The sequence below is a fragment of the Dasypus novemcinctus genome, chromosome 14, assembly GCF_030445035.2.
Source record: "Dasypus novemcinctus isolate mDasNov1 chromosome 14, mDasNov1.1.hap2, whole genome shotgun sequence".
NCBI classification, from domain to species: Eukaryota; Metazoa; Chordata; class Mammalia; order Cingulata; family Dasypodidae; genus Dasypus; species Dasypus novemcinctus.
The window spans coordinates 97,848,283-97,865,018 of record NC_080686.1 but is presented as its reverse complement, the minus strand read 5'-3'; the positions used below and the strand labels follow the sequence as shown (position 1 = coordinate 97,865,018).

Genomic DNA, 16,736 nt, shown 5'->3' with positions numbered 1-16,736 from the left:
TTTGTTAAGTGGAGGTGAAAAGTATAATGAATTACCCTTGCTATTACAGTAAAAAGGGGTAGGTTGGAGCCTTTTTTAAAATGCAGTAGACACACACACATGTATGTATGTATGCACATACATAAAGTGTGCACTGCTGAAAAGGTCTGTAATTATTGCACGTCATGGAATTGCAGAAGTAAAGTGATCTTTGAGATTGTCTGCCCCAAATTCTTCAATCCATGGGGTAGACATGGAGTCCCAGAGATGTTATAATAGCATATTGGGGACTGGACCTGAGGTTGCTTAAATTCCAGTTCACAGTTTATTCCTCTATCCCATGCTTTCAATGCAGTTTTGAATTTATTTGAAGTTTAGCATATGGTCCTGTATAAAACCTTCTGAGTAACTGTGCACATATGTGAATTTTTCTGCATGTGTATTATTTAAAATTTTATTTTGATAAGTAGGTGAAGTAAAAATGTACCTCAAGAGGACATTTTGGCAAATTATCAGCAAACATTTCCCACCAGTACCCCAACACACACACACGGAAATAACTTAAATGTTCAACTTGAAGGATAATAAATATCTTGCATGGACACCATGTGGTAAAGGAATATGTATTTCCCAAGGCCACCCCTTCATCCAGATGGGATCAGGGCCCCTGTTGGTGCCTCCATAATGAGCAGGGCCTTTGCGTCAATGTCAGGTGCTACCAAGATCGTTCCAGTGGAAGCAGGACCCCCAGAAGCAGAAGCAGCCAGTCCCGAGACCACCTTTGTGGACCTAGCGCATCGAAGAGGGTACCAGGAGTACGCCATTCAGCAGACGCCGTACGAGCAGCCCATGAAGTCCAGCAGGTAAAGCGTGTGGTTCTGTGTAACTCCAGCCCTAGGCTGGCCATGGGGACTCCAGAAGGGCAAGAAGGACCAGCCTGCTGGGTCTTCAGGACTGCTGGCAACCTTACTTATAAAGGATATGGGTTTCTTGGTTTAGTGTAAGAATTAACCTCTCTGTTATAACCATTAGTATATTGGCCAAGCTTGAATTGTTTGGTGAAATGCCTGGCTGATCAACTTTGTTTTGGAACTGAGCGCCAACTGGCTTATTGGAGTTAGAACATTTTACTTAAAGCAACCAATGTTTAACCTTAATAAAAGAACCTTAATAAAAGACCCCCCAAGCAGGGTCTTTCTTAGTGACTTTGCTGATGTTTATAGCTGTACCAGACATGTGTTTTTCACATTTTACCATATTATAGTGAAAAACATTCTTTATTTCCCCCCTACTTTCAAAAGTAACATGTGCATATTATAGAAAGTTCAAACATCCCACGTGATGTACAATTAAAGCACCCTGTAATTCCTCCTTTTAGAGGTTAATACTATTCACAGTTTGGTTCATTGGCCACCATAATTTTTTCATGATATACTAACCAATATTGCTTTAACTTTATTACAGTTGTTTTCTAAAGTGAAATACCAAATGCACTAATTTTTTTAGTTTGTTTTTATTAGAGCAGTTGTAGGTTTACAGAAAAATCAATGCAATGTTTAAAGCTTACATTTTTTTAGAACTTAATACACCTTGAAAATCTTTCATTTTCAGTACACATTTTAGAAGTTTGTGGCTGCTCTTATATGGCTACACTCTAGGCTGTGTAGCCAGTTTTTGCAATGAAGAACAATGTTGGATGAACATTTTGGTACATCTTTCCATACTTTCTCAAGGCATTATGTGGGATACATTCCTAGAATTGAAGTTTCTGTATCAAAGGAAATGAGTGCCTGACAGTTTATGAACATTGAAAACTGTCCTCCAGATACACAGGGCAGGCCCCCACCCGCTGTGAACAGGAGCATCTGTCTCTGCACGCCCTCCCCAGATTCACTGTCTTTAGCTCTGATATGTACCTGCTGAAGTCGATTAGCAAGATCTGACCACTTGAGACCAGAAACATTTTTCTCAGCTGGAAGAGAAAACAAAGAAAAGGACAGCTGCCTGTGATTTCCCTCTGTTTCTGAAAGAGGGGAGATGAGTGAGAGCATAAGCTTTAGAGTCAAGCAGACCTGGGGGTTGGCTCTTGATGCTTCCACTTGGGTTCAGCTCAATAAATTTGGCACCTATTAGGTGCTAGGGATTGGTGATGTGACAGAAGATGATACACCCAGCCCCTGCTCTGATGAAGCTTTGATTCTGTTGTAACTTGACACAAGTTATTTTGCCTCTAAGCATCTATACATCAGCCATCAGAGTGTTTAATAGAGTCTGAATGTAGCTTAGTGGTGAGAATAAGTAATAGGATATATGTAGAGTGTCTGGCACAGGTCAGACGCTCATTAAATTATAATATCATTGTGGGATGCTTAATTAATTGGTAGCCTCAGTCCTCTATTCTTGTAAATGTGAGCAAATGAATTTATTGATGAAGTTGTAAAAATATTCACCCCTTTGGCCAATCTGTAATAGAATTAAATCTGAAGATCATTCTGTGTCTCAACTCAGGGTGATTTGTAGACCTTAATTATCTTCACTGTATTTCAAGGTCTGTTGGGGAGGGGTTCAGTTTCATGCTAATCTAGTTACAGGTAAATATACTTAATATTTAATCAACAGAACTAAGCTGTATTCCCAGTATCATGGGTTCTTATTAATATTTTATTGTGTAAATTATAAAATAGTTATGAAAGGTAATTTTTTTTTGCATGAAGATTTTGCTTTGTAAAATACAGATAAAAACTTTGAGATTATATTATTCTTTTCTTGTAATAGGTATGACACATGTTTATTATATAGAAAATTTAGAAGGTCCAAAAAACTATAAGGAAAAAATTCGTTTGTAATTTCATTGACCCAAAGATAACAAGTATTAATATTTTTAATATACTTCCTTCTAGCCTTTTCTTAGCACATGGATTTTGTAAAATTGAATCCATATTTTATGTGCAATTTTGTATCTTGCTTTTAAAACTTATTTACATTATACTTAGTTTTTTTTTTTTTTTGTTACTCAAATCAGCCATGGATCTTTGTTTTATAGCAACGTGCTATATAATTCTGTGATAATATAATGTAAATGTACTCATCTCTTGAAATTGCAGCCACTGAGATCTTTTCCAAATGCCCATCCGATTGCTACCCTTTAAGCCTTCACCCTGCATGCAGCAGAACTGGCCTTCAGGGCCTTGCGTGGCTGGCCCCTGCCACCTTTCCAGCCTCAGCTCCGTCCAAGCACCCCCTTGGTTCTTCCTCCATGCTCCAGCTGTCTGCTCCAGCTCTGGCCATCTGGACCTTTCTCACTTTCAGACCTCTTCTTGTAGGAGCACTTTCCTCTTCCTGGAATGCTTCCCTTCCCCTTTGCCCAAGTTAACTCTTATGCTTTGAGCTCTTTGCTCGCGTGAGGAGTGCTCAGGAGGCCTTCTCTGTCCGTGGACGGGCCAGCCTGCCCTCCACCAGGCTCTTGGAGCATTGTGCCCTTTTCCTTCACAGCAGGGAGCCGATGTCCATTATCTGTCATTTTTATGATTAGGCTGGTGCCCATCCTTCTCACCAGAAGGGGAGCTTGATGAGAGCAGGGTTGTGTTTGTTTTTGTTCCTTATTGTAGCTCCAGTGCCTAGAATGCTTTTTTGAATGAATGAATGAATGAGTGAAAGCAATCAGCAGGCCAACAAACCAGTTCCCTATGTTGGGACTTTTAAGTGGCTTCTAGTTCTTAAATATCGTTAAAAATGATACAATGAACACCTTCATCTGAATTTTGCATTTTGTCTTTTGGATAGATTCCCAGAAGTGTAATAACTGGATCAAGGGATAGGACTTTTTAAAGCTCTGTGAGATTGCTTTCTAAATAGTGGATGAGTGAGAGAGTACTTCTCTCACTGAGTAGGGAACGTTTGGAATAAAATAACTTAATAGGAATCATGTGGGGATTGCAGCTTTGTGCATCCATTCACAATCATAGTGGCTTGTGCTTGAGAGTTAAAAGATAATATCATAATATGATATTATCATCTGTTTTGAAAAATTGTCATTTAAAGACACTTCCCTTTTAGCATCATCATCAGATCCACTCTCCTTGGGGGGAAGGAGAACACTGTGGCCTTTTACAGGTATCTAATAATACATTAGAAAAATCAGAATAAAAGATTCTCCTAAGATCATTTAGATCTTGCATTAGAGGAGTAAACACTGATTTGTTTGTTTAATTAACATTATGAATTCAGGGTTTCCTCCTTTGGTATTCTTTATACCAACAAAAGGTTTCACCTGCCAGATATCTTTGTCATTTGAGAAAGATCCAAATTAGTTTCCTTAAATCAGCCTTGGGTTTAACATGCAGGCATACCAGTAACTTCCATATTAGAATATTTTAATTACATCATGTGAATTGTACCCTCTGGTATTTATGGGATGCAATCCTTTTAAATATTTTTAATTCAAAGACAAGGCCACCTGTGTCGGTCAAAAACAGTTGCATGTATAGTTTCATAAAAATAGACTCTATAATGCATAGAGTTCAGTGGTATCTAATTAATAGCACTAAATGATTGCTAGTTTCTAAGATCCTTCTTCGATAACCTAGATATCCTGTCTAGAGGAAGTAGTTATGGCAAGAGAGGATGTCTCCTTTAGTCTCCTCTTAAATTCCTGACCCCCCAGTGCATGTTGTACTGAGCCACAGATTTTGCTATTCCCCTTTATTGTGTTTTGGTGACCATCATTTGCTGATTTTGGAGTCAAGGCTGGACTGTTCCAATAGCAGTGAAAGCCCACAGAAGGTGCCTTCTTCATGTGTGTGGTCACCTGGGAGAGGGTATCGTGTCCATCAGTGTTTTCAGGCAATAGGGAGGATGAGCTCAATACCCAGCCTTTGTCAGATGACCTACTTGGGTTCAAATCCTGGCTTCACCACTTACTAGTAGTATGGCCTTGGGCAAACACAGTTTTCTCATCTATGAAATAGGTGTATTATAGGATTGGGGCTAAACACTTAGAGGGTTTGGCATCTTGTAGGTGCCCAGTTATTGCTAGCTGTTATTATTATTATTACTGCTCCGATTCGCATACACATGGCCATAGTGAAAGAGAAAGAAAAGACGAGGCAGACCATGCTCTCGTTCTCTGCCATATACAAAGTTTAACACAGTTTCTGAAACTTATCAGTGGGCATTAATAAATGATGATCGCTTATTAATAATTGGTGTTGGGAGCTAATAAACGACAATCCTATTTTCCCTGTCTGAGTTCCAAACCAACTGTTTTAGAGGAGTAGGAAGATGGAGATTCAAACATCAGTTCCCTTACTGACAGAACTGTGGGAGAAAATCTGCAAGTCAACTGTGAGCTTTCCCTTACCCTGCTGCAGAAAAGGAATCAGACAGCCTAACGGCCCCTCCTGCCTGCAGGCCTTGACCACTGCTGTCCAGGCTCACAGACGCCCACCTGACCCAGTGCCTGTTGTATAACATGCTTTCCACGGGCAAGCACATTCTTGTGTGAGAGAGGCGGAGCTAAGCCCGTAAATGGTAGGCCCTGTTCCCAGCACACCAGTCAGGCAGCTGTTTCTCTTTCCCTGAGAAGAAGGGAGGTTGTGGAGGCAGCTGCAGGAGCCTTTCTCGAATGGGTGGCCCTTACTCGGAAACTTGCAGCAAAGGGAAAGAGGGTCACCCTAATAGTTGGTTGAATAAATAGGCAAGCCTGGGTTATCGGAGCTGTTGACGAGATTCAAGTAATTTGTACCTAATTCTCACAGAGTAGACCGAGTTCATTCTATTAAAATGGATCCTGTAAAATACCCCAGAACACATGCAGACATGTCAGCTTTGGAGCACAGCTTGCTATGGTTGTGTACATCATGAATGTCACATCCCCCTTCCATCTTTCTCTGCTTGGCTTCCTCTTGTTCTTCAAGTCTCAACTTGGGCATCTCCTCTGCAGCAAGGTTTCCCATCTACCTTCATCCAGGATTGAGGTCTTTTCCCCCTTTTACCCTATACATATTCCTGTCAACAGTTCCTATACTGTCTTCCAGCCATTTGCAGGCCTGTCTCTTCTCCCAATAGCCTGAGCTTCTTAGGGACAAGGACTCTTTTTCTTCTTGGCTTGCCTGGTTCATACTAGTTCTCAGATCCTGTTTGTGAATGAATGAATGAATGAATGCCTCCATCCATCTTCAGTCTCATTTAATTCTCTTTCAAGCCTTGGCATTTGGTTCCTAAGGAGGACTTGGAGGTCATGAGGAAGGTGCAAGTTCTCTTGAGGTAATTGTGCTGTCGTCTGTTTCTAGGCTAGGTCCCACCCAGCTCAAAATCTTCACTTGTGAATACTGCAACAAAGTCTTCAAGTTCAAGCACTCGCTGCAGGCCCACTTGAGGATCCACACCAATGAGAAGCCGTACAAGTGCTCCCACTGCAGTTATGCCAGCGCCATCAAGGCCAACCTCAATGTGCACCTGCGCAAACACACTGGTGAGAAGTTCGCCTGCGACTGCTGCTCGTTCACCTGCCTGAGCAAAGGCCACCTCAAGGTGCACATTGAGCGGGTGCACAAGAAGATCAAGCAGCACTGCCGCTTCTGCAAGAAGAAGTACTCTGACGTCAAGAACCTCATTAAGCACATCCGATACGCACACGACCCCCAAGACACGAAGGTCAAGGAGGTCCTGGACGAGCTCTGCCTGATGACCAGGGAGGGCAAGCGGCAACTGCTCTACGACTGTCACATCTGCGAGCGCAAGTTCAAGAACGAGCTGGACCGTGACCGCCACATGCTGGTCCACAGCGATGAGTGGCCCTTTGCCTGTGAGCTCTGCGGCCATGGGGCCACCAAGTACCAGGCGCTGGAGCTGCATGTCCGGAAGCACCCCTTCGTGTATGTCTGTGCCCTGTGCCTCAAGAAGTTTGTCAGCTCCATCAGGCTGCGCTCCCACATCAAAGAGGCGCACGGGGCCGCCCAGGAGGCCTTGGTCTTCGACAGCTCCATCAACCAGAGCTTCTGCCTCCTGGAGCCTGGGGGGGATATCCAGCAAGAAGCCTTGGGGGACCAGCTCCAGCTGGCAGAAGAGGAGTTTGTGTTCCAGGGGGTGAATGCCCCCAAGGAGGCAGCCTGTCCGGGGGTTGCTCAGCCTGAGGAGGGACGGAAGGAGCCCGAGACCCCGGGGGAAATCCCTGCCCCACCTGGGCATGTAGCCACCCCCCAGGCCGTGAGTGCCCCCCTGCTGCCCTGCAAGCTGGAAGCGTCCTCAGGGTGTCAGGCCGACGCCACAGCATTCATGAAGATCCTGGACAGTTTACAGAAGAAGCAAATGAACACCGGCCTGTGTGCGAGGATCCGGAAGGTGTATGGAGACCTCGAGTGTGAATACTGTGGTAAGGAAAGGCCGTACTGGGCGGGCCGCTGGTTGGAGTTCTGCTTCCCGCAGCCCCGTCCAGTCCCATCACGCTGTGGGTCACCTCGTGTTCCATTTGAGCTCATGTCTCTTTGCAGAGAACACCGTCCAAGGGAGCTGTCCTCCTCCATGTATAGCTAGGAACGGGTGAGCACCGTGCTGCAGTTCCGCACGTGCAGCCTCCTTGAAGGCAGTCACGATGACGGCACAGCTGACCATGCGAGCTTGGTCAGGCGTGCATGAAGAGCTTTATTCCACGACCTCAGAACTTTAACCAGGAAGAATCTTATCTTCTGGCACACGACAAGTTTAAAGTAGAGTTTTAAGTTGGGGCCATGTTCTAGTTGAGCGGAGGTTCCAAAGGTGGCTGCAGCTCCTGGTAGGGAGGCCCTGAATGTAACCTTTCAGAGTCACGATGAGAGCATGGCTTTTGAATCTCCTGGAGAGCTGGCAGTGCAGGGAGTAAGAGGTCCAGCTTTGGACCTGTTGTCCCAGGGGTCGGTCGAGTTTAGCGACTCTTTGGTATTTGCATGCGCATAATTGTCCTCAGGCAAACATGCGGTTGCTCTGGTAGCTCTGACATCATGCACAGATAGTAACATCCTTAATACTTGCAGCCTCTCGCCTTTGGGAAATGTGAAGGGCAGCCAGGACAAGCACGAGAGGGAGATTGATGTAGTAGTTAAAAAAGGAATCGTAATTTTAAAGAAATCAAATTCAGTATAAAAGAAACTTCCTTGTTCTCATGTGAAAATATTTTTTTAGGCAAACTTTTTTGGTACCAAGTGCATTATGATATGCATGTCCGCACCCACACCCGAGAACATCTGTATTATTGCTCCCAGTGTCACTATTCTTCCATCACCAAAAACTGCCTTAAACGCCATGTAATTCAGAAACACAGTAACATCTTGCTGAAGTGTCCCACTGACGGCTGTGACTACTCGACTCCAGATAAATATAAGCTGCAGGCACATCTTAAAGTTCACACAGAGCTGGTAAGTAGCAAGCCCGAGCGGCAGCCCCGTTTCCCCTGGGTGCTCATTGCTTTCTCAGATCAACGCAAGTGGAGATGTCCCTGCTGCAGGTCAGTCCCGCATGTGAGGGTCCAGCCCCACCCTCAGGGAGGTCCTTGGCACCCAGCAGGCTCTTCACCTTACAAGGGCATCCCCTTAGGCCGCCTTCCACAGGGGGATTCTCTAACACATTTAGAAGAAGATTAGATTGAGTGGATTTGTTTTCTGTGCATATTTTTCAGAATCATAGTAAGCCTACAGAGTAGAGACCTACAGAGAAAAACTAAAAGGAGGATTTCTTAACCAACATTTTAAAGCACTGCTAGGAATAGGGATGATGATGACTGCGGCCATTCAGACTTGCTGAGAGGTTAAATTAGATAACACACGTGAAGTGTTAGGCGCAGTACTGGCTCAGAGTAAGAGTTCAGTAAATGTCATATTATGATGTTATTTATTGTAAACACTGGGAGAGAACGTCTGTGAAGCACTTATACTTAAACAAAAAAGGGTGATATGTTAACTCAGGGTGCTGTTAATGTTTTAAGTTGTGGCCTGTTTCTAGCTGAGCAGAGGTTTGGAAAGTGGCAGGGAAAACTGAAGTAGCAGAATTCCTTCCTTGGACTTCACCAGAAACTCACATGAGGTCAGGAAGGAGAAGAGGCCCATGGGAGGCCCGTGGGGGAGGCGCTGCGGGGCCCTGGTCAGGAGTCCGGACCGGGTTTTAACCCTGGCCCCCCCACTCACCACCTGTTTGGCCTTGGAATGACTCGGTAACTTTCTGTGCCTTGGTTTACCCTTGTCAGCAGCTCAGGGCTGAGGATGAAGCAAGGGCATGTTTATAATTCTCTGAGCAGTTCTTGGCATGGAGTGAGCACTCTGTGCTGTTGGCTGTCATAATTATGTTTGCTTTGTTTTGCCTATTTTGAAACCTGCTGCTCTGGATTCAGAGGTCTTGAAATGTAGGCTTAAAGGCTGACATGAACAAACACCAAAAGAGAATAACAATAAAAAAGAGTGACATGAACAAGGAAGTTGTGGAAGACTGCTGGAATCTGGCGCTGATGGATGCCCAGGCCCACCACTCCCCTTCCGCCTGCCTGTGGGTGCGTTGGGGGGTCCCGTGGGGACTGGCATGCGGCCTCCTGGCTGGCAGCCTCTTGGGCCTCACGGTCAGCAGGAGCTTCCGGAACGTGAATCCTGACTTCATGTGCTTTCACTTATCTTAATAAATTGGCTTCCTAAAACCAAATCCCTTCCTTACATAGTATGACCCTTCCTTCAAAGGACTTAGCCCTTCAGCATCGACACCTGGGAGGCACCGGGGAAGAAGGTGTTGGGGGAAAGGTGAGCAGCAGGTGCCTGTGCGCTCTGCGCGGCAGGCCCTTGCTGTCTGACTTACTCCCCTTGCTGAGCAGGGAGCCTCTTTCCTGTGCTGGCAGAGGAGAAGCCTGGAGTTGCAGAGCAGTCTGGTAACTCGCCCACGGTCACACTGTTGGTAAGGGACCGAGACCGAGGTCAGGCCTGGCGTGCTAACCTGTGAGCCATGCTCTCCTCACCCCCTGCCCCCCCCCCCCCCCCCCCCCCCCCCCCCGCCCCTATGCTGCCTGCTTTGGGGCAGGGCGGTTGTGAGATCAGCCATGCCATTCCGCCCGCTTTCAGGGCACGGTGGGTCTCGTGGGTACTTGCCCAGCATTTGAAGGGAAGTGTTGGGTGTAGAGTCTGTTTCCTGAGGACAGGGACTGTGTGATGCTTTCCATCCTGCTCAGCAGCGATTGCACCATACACATGTGACTAAATGTCCCTGAGAGTCTCTGGAGCAAAGAGCAGCTCACAGAATGAGGGAGTGTGACTTAACTGACCTTATAAAAAAAGAATGTCAGCTGAATTCTCATTACCACTCACGCTGTCTTCACAGTGAAGTTTAATTTCAGTCCTTAGCTCACTGACATTTGCAGTTCTTCCACCTGTGTCCCTTGTCAAGGCGAGTGTGCTGCTGCTCCGGAAGCTCCCCAGCGCAGGCTGGAGGCTGCCCTCTCCACGTGCTGGGCATTGGACCGCAAGCACAGTCAGGCCCTGTCCCCGCCTGCTCGGTGCTCTTTGTTTTGGGGGAAATAAGGAAATAAACAGTACTAGGGCATCATGGCAACATGGGTGGGTAAGTGAGGGTAGCACAAAGTGCCTTCCCCTCCCAAGCGGCCCCAGGGAGGGACGGGCAATCAAGCCTGCCTTCAGGAGAGGAGGGCTGGTGGGAGGGCTGCCTGGAGGAGGGATTCTGAGCTTGATGAGTAGGATTTGGGCAAGGGAACGGGGCAGAGGAGGAAATTCCCAGCAGAGTAGATGGCACAGACCAAGGGGAACCCTTTCGTATGTTCATCAGGACACTGATTATGAAGCATTTTTCATGAAATGGGTAGATTGCATTGTGGAATAAGATAGCGAGCATAATTTATGGAATGGGTTTTGGTATTTTGAGCTTAGACAACATTTGCCTTTTGAGACTGTAAATTATTTATGTAGTGGTGCCAAAGGTACAATGGAAATGCTGACATGATAGAAATGTTTTAAATGGCTTCAGCATCTGAAAGGAAAGTTAGGGTATATATATATGGGTATATATTTTTGGTAACAGCTTAACTGAGATAAAATTCACATACCGTACAAGTCAGTGGTTTCTGGTGCATTCATAGAGTTGTGCAGCCACCTCTACAGTTGATTCTAGGACTTTTTCATCACCCCATAGAGAAACCTTGTACCTTTTTGCTGTCATCCCTTTGTCCCTATATCCTGCTCCAAGTGCTAGGCAGCCACTAATCTGCTTCCTTTCTTTATAGATTTACTTGTCCTGGACACTTCATCTAAGAGGATTCATGTAATATATAGTCTTCACTTCTTCTACTTAGCATAATGTCTTCAAGGTTCATCCATGAAGCAGAACTTTATTCCTTTTTGTGGCTGAGTAATATTCCATTATCTGGATATGCCACATTCTGTTTATCCATTCATTCACAGATGGACATTTGAAGGTGTTTTTTTTTTTAAAGATTTATTTATTTCTTTCTCTCCCCACCACCCCCCTTCTCCGGTTTTCTGTTCTCTGTGTCTATTTGCTGCGTCCACTTCTGTTGTTGTCAGCGGCACGGGAATCTGTGTTTCTTTTTGTTGCATCATCTTGTTGTGTTAGCTCTCCGTGTGTGCGAGCGGCACCATTCTTGGGCAGGCTGCACTTTCTTTTGCGCTGGGCGCCTCTTCTTACAGGGTGCACTCCTTGCGTGTGGGGCTCCCCTACACAGGGGACACCCCTGCGTGGCATGGCACTCCTTGCGCGCATCAGCACTGTGCATGGGCCAGCTCCACAAGGGTCACGGAGGCCCTGGGTTTGAACCGCGGACCTGCCATGTGGTAGACGGGTGCCCTAACCACTGGGCCAAGTCTGCTTCCCTGAAGGTGGATTTTGGATGGTGATTTCACCAAGATGGAAGTCCTGACTAGAGAATGTAATTCATTGTGAAATCGACTTAAGGAAAGCATGCTGCCTCTTGGAAGCTAATTATTAACCTTTCCTTTGGAAGCATCTAAGGTTTAAGTGGCCTCCAGTGTTTTTCATTGCCACCCTCATGCATATTTAGCTGTGTCACTCTCCCTTTGTCTTCAGTGCTACTGAGTCAGAGTCCCAGGACAGGGCCCGGCTCCAGCACCAAGCCCTGCCAGCTGGGCGACCCTGGGCTGCTGCTCGGCCTTTATGTGCTTTCTTTCCTTTTTCACCAAGTGGAGTGAATAACACTGCCGGGAGGGACAGTGCGCATATGCTTGTGATGAAAGAAGTGCCTGAAGTTGTCCTCGTGGCGAGTGAGGGCTCCGCTCACGGGAGCCTCTTGCCAGAGCTGGGAGCATGGTGCTGTCCTGACTGGGAAAAGCGGGTCTGGGCCAGTGCTTGAATGGGTGTGGGGCTCATTTCCTTACTGCAACCCAAAGGGGTGGGCCGGGCTTGTGTCTCTCTGGCCTCTCACTTAGTTTTCTGCCCCAGCATTACCTGCTCTCAACACAGATTCTCCTGCAGAACAAAAATGAAGGGAGCGTAAAAGAGCAGTGTTTTCTCTCCTGCTGGACCATTTTCCAGGTTTCTCTTGCTTACAAGAGGAGTCCAGGATAGTTTTGCGAGGTGCCAGCATCTGTGGTTCCTCGTGACTGTTTCTTAGCTAAAGACACTCCTTGTGGAGGGAAGGTGTGTGCACAGTTAATGCCGTTTTTCCCCCACCTCCCGCCACCCCATTAGTCACTGGAGGGAATGAATTATAGTTCATCATGTATTAGCATTGAGGGGATATGGGGTCCTGGTTAGGTGTTAATGCCCCGGCCGGCGGGGCAGGGAACGGGGGCTCGTGGTCGCGCAGAGGAGAATGGTGAGACAGGAGACGCGAGGAATGACAGCGAGACAGGGTGAGGATCAAGCTGCAAAGTTTTATTGTGAGAACAAAGCATTTATACTCTTGGGAAGGGGAGGGGTAGTGGGAGGGATGGCGGTTAGGGATTGGCTATTGCTGTCACTAGGGGAAGTGGCAGGGTCCAGGGACTGGCTGTTGCCGTTGCTGGGGTGGAGGGCAGACTTCAATTTCGCGCCTTGCGCCTGCGCGTTACTGTATTAGCCCAGGCAGTGACGGGAACAGAGAACAAAGGAGCAGGGAGGGAGAAGAACCAGGAAATGGGCTCCGCTCTGGCGGCCATGCTATTGGCATCGCTCATCTTAGCGCACGCCCTCACCAATCGTCCCCAACAGTTAGGGATTTGGTCAACCAGCTTTTTGGGAGCCAACTCACTTTTTGTAGCACTGTGCAAAATCTGAAGGGCAGACTACTTTTATAGACTGAGAGGGGCCTTTGGATGCTGACACACCCACTTCAGGCTCTGTGATTTTGCCTCGTTTTCCTGTGGCATAGAGATAGAGTATTTCCCCTCCCTCTCACGGTTGAGAAGATTAAATCGGAAGATACTTACAGAACCCCCAGCTCAGAGGTTGTGACCCATTAGTGTGGTGAAATCACTTTAGGGGTCACAACTAATCTTTCTTAAAAAGGGAACAAGAATAAAAGGGAAGTGAGCAGCGCCGCGAGCTGAGAGTCAGCATCTAGACTTGCCTCCCGCCTGTGCTGTGGTGCTGCCCTGTGAGCCCGGCACCCCAAAAGTAGCTTCCCCCAACGATGGAATCCATGGCTTCTGGAACCGGCGTCACATGGGGGAATTTTTAGAAAGCCACTGGGAGGCTCCCGATCCCACCATCAGTTGAGATGGGACCTGGGGACTGTTACAGAAACAGCAGGACGCTGAGCACGTGGTGGGTGCTCACAACGTGCCTCCGGCCCCTTTACCGCTGACCGATCCTTCTCAGAGGACCTCAGGGGCTCCCCGCGCAGGGTGTTGGAGCAGCTCCGAGCGCAAGCCGGGCAGTCAGCCTCATCTGGTTCTATGTTCTGGCTTGGCCACAGGTGGCCGCGTGGCTTTAGCACCTAATCCCTCTGATTCCCTTATCTATAAAGCGGGGATCACAGTCTCGGTCTCCAGGGTGGCGGGCTGGACTTGGTGAGAATGTGCCTGCAGTCACAGCACAGTTCCAGGCACGCAGTGAGAGGCCAGGCCCCGACTGGCAGCTCTTCTCTCCTGGCAGAAGTAGGAAGAGTAGTGGTCGTGGAGGTGTCTGAGCGCCTCTCGACCCACATTTTAAATTAGTGCTTGAGCCTTGTGTTTGAGAAATGCAGAGTATATTTTTGGGTATAAAGGAACACTTATAAAAAAAATCTTACATTTTCTTGCTGGAAATAAGCTAAAATAATATTGCCAACCAAGCACTGAGAAAGCAGAGGTCGCTCTGTTCAGTATCTTTCTAGAAATAATGGGTACATACCTTCAGTATGTTTCTTGTTTTTTTTCTTTTTTCTTTTTAAGTATAGGAAAATGATATTTAACTGAAATCTTTGGAGATAAGTTTTTCTTTCTAAGAACGTCATGAATACAATCTTTTTTTTTTCTTCTTTTTTATAACAGAAGTTGTGGGTTTACAGAAAAATCATGCATAAAATAAAGGGTTCCCCTATACCACCATATTATTAAAACCTTGCATTAGTGTGGTCCATTTGTTACAACTGATGAAAGCACATTTTAATAATTTTACTATTAACTGTAGTCCACAGTTTACTTTAGGGCTCACTGTTTTGTGTTATACAGTACCATGGATTTTTTTTTAACTTTATTCTAGTAACCTAAAATTTCCCCCTTTAATCACATTCAAATATATAACTCAGTGCTGTTAATTATGTTCACAATGTTGTACTACCATCAGCACCATCCACTATCAAAACTTTATCATCTCAAATAGAAACTCTGTATATTTTCAGCCTGAACTCTTTATTCCCTACTGCCGCCCCATCCCCTAGAAACCTATATTCTAGGTTCTGACTCTATAACTTTGCTTATTCTAATTATTTCATATTAGTGAGGTCATACAATATTTGTCCTTTTGTATTTGGTTTACTTCACTCAACATGATACCCTCAGGGTTCATTCATGTTGTCACATGTATCAGAACTTCTAATCTTTTTATGGCTGTGTAGTATTCCGTTGTGTGTATATACACCACATTTTGTTTATCCATTCATCAATTGGTAGGTACTTGAGTTACTTCCATCTTTTGGCAATTTTGAATAATGCTGCTATGAATATTGATATTAAAATATCTAAGTCCCTGAATTCAATTTTTTTTTGGTATATACCCAGAAGTGGGATTGCCAGGTCATATGGTAGTTCTATATTTAGCATCCTGAGGAAATGCCAGACTGTCTCTATAGCAGCTGCACCATTTTACATTCCCACCAATAATGAAGGGATGTTTCTCTTCCTCCACATCCTCTCCAACATTTGCAATTTTCTGTTTTTTAAAATTTTCTTTTTAATAGTAGGCCTTCTAGTATATGTGAAATGATATCAGAACTCATTTGTGGTTTTGATTTGCATTTCCCCAATGGCTAATGATGTCGAGCATTTCCTCATCTACCCTTTGGCCATTTGTATATCCTCTTTGGAAAAATGTCTGTTCAAGTTGTGCCCATTTTTTAATTGGGTTGTTTGTCTTTTTGTTGTTGAGTTGTAGGATTTCTTTATATATTTTGGGTATCAAACCCTTACTGGATATGTGGTTTCCAAATATTTTCTCCCATTGTGTAGGCTATTTTACTTTCTGATAAAGTCTTTTTTTGGGCAGTGGTTGTGTTGCTTTGCCACGAGCCTGCACAGGGGCCTGTGCCTCTCTCCATGCTGTGCAGGGGCCTGCAGCTCTGGGATGCCTTTTTTTCTTTTCTTTTTTTCTTTTTTTTTTTTACCAAGAGATCCCAGAGATTGAACCCAGGTCCTCTATATGGTAAATGGGAGCTCAATTGCTTGAGCCACAGCTGCTTCTCCAATAAAGTCTTTTGATGCACAAAAATTTTTAATTTGGATGAGGTCCCATTTATCTATGTATTCTTTTGTTGCTTGTGTTTGGGTGTAAAGTCTAAGAAACCATTACCTAACACAAGATCCTGAAGATGCTTCCCTATATTTTCTTCTAAGAGTTTTATAGATCTAGCCCTTATATTTAAGTCTTTGGTCCATTTGGAGTTGATTTTTCTATATGGTGTGAGGTAGGGATCCTCCTTCATTCTTTTGCATATGAAGATCCAATTTTCCCAGCACTGTTTTTTGAAAAGTCCATTCTCCTAATTGAATGGTCTTTGACCCTTGATGAAAAATGAGTTGGACACAACTGTAATGGTTTATTTCTGAACTTTCAGTTTGATTCCATTAGTCTATATATCTGCCCTTGTCCCATTACCATGCTGTTTGGAAAAGTGTGGCTTGTAATACTTTTTAAGAGCAGCAGGTGTGAGTCCTCCAACTTCACTCTTCTTTTTCAAGACAGCTTTGGCTATTTGGAACCCTTCCCTTTCCATATAAAATGCTTAAAATAAAATTTGAAGTATATCATTAATACATGAACATACATAAATAATATATGTAGAGTAAAAGTTGTGAATTTACAAAACAAACATGCATATTGTCATACAAGACCCTTTATCATGTTGAGAAAGTTTTCTTCTATTCCTAATTTTCTTAGTCTTTTTATGAAGAAGGGGTGCAAGATTTTGTTAGATGTCTTTTCTGCGTCATTTGAGACGATCATGTGGTTTTCCCCTTCATTCTGTTAATGTGGTGTATTACATTAATTGATTTTTTTCATGTTGAACCACCCTTGCATACCTGGAATAAATCCCACTTGATCCTGGTGATAATTATTTTAATGTGCTGTTGGATTGGGTTTGC

General features: G+C 45.0%; 1 protein-coding gene across 2 annotated transcripts in view; it reads left to right on the top strand.

Moving 5' to 3' along the window:
• Nucleotides 1–16,736, top strand: part of ZFAT (zinc finger and AT-hook domain containing) — a 249,843-nt gene that overhangs the window by 98,168 nt on the left and 134,939 nt on the right. For both annotated transcript variants that reach the window (XM_058276079.2, XM_058276080.2), the window contains exons 5-7: nt 692–842; nt 6,270–7,351; nt 8,137–8,369. In XM_058276079.2, the coding sequence (XP_058132062.1) occupies nt 692–842; nt 6,270–7,351; nt 8,137–8,369 (1,466 nt within the window). The remainder of the gene's footprint in view (nt 1–691; nt 843–6,269; nt 7,352–8,136; nt 8,370–16,736) is intronic.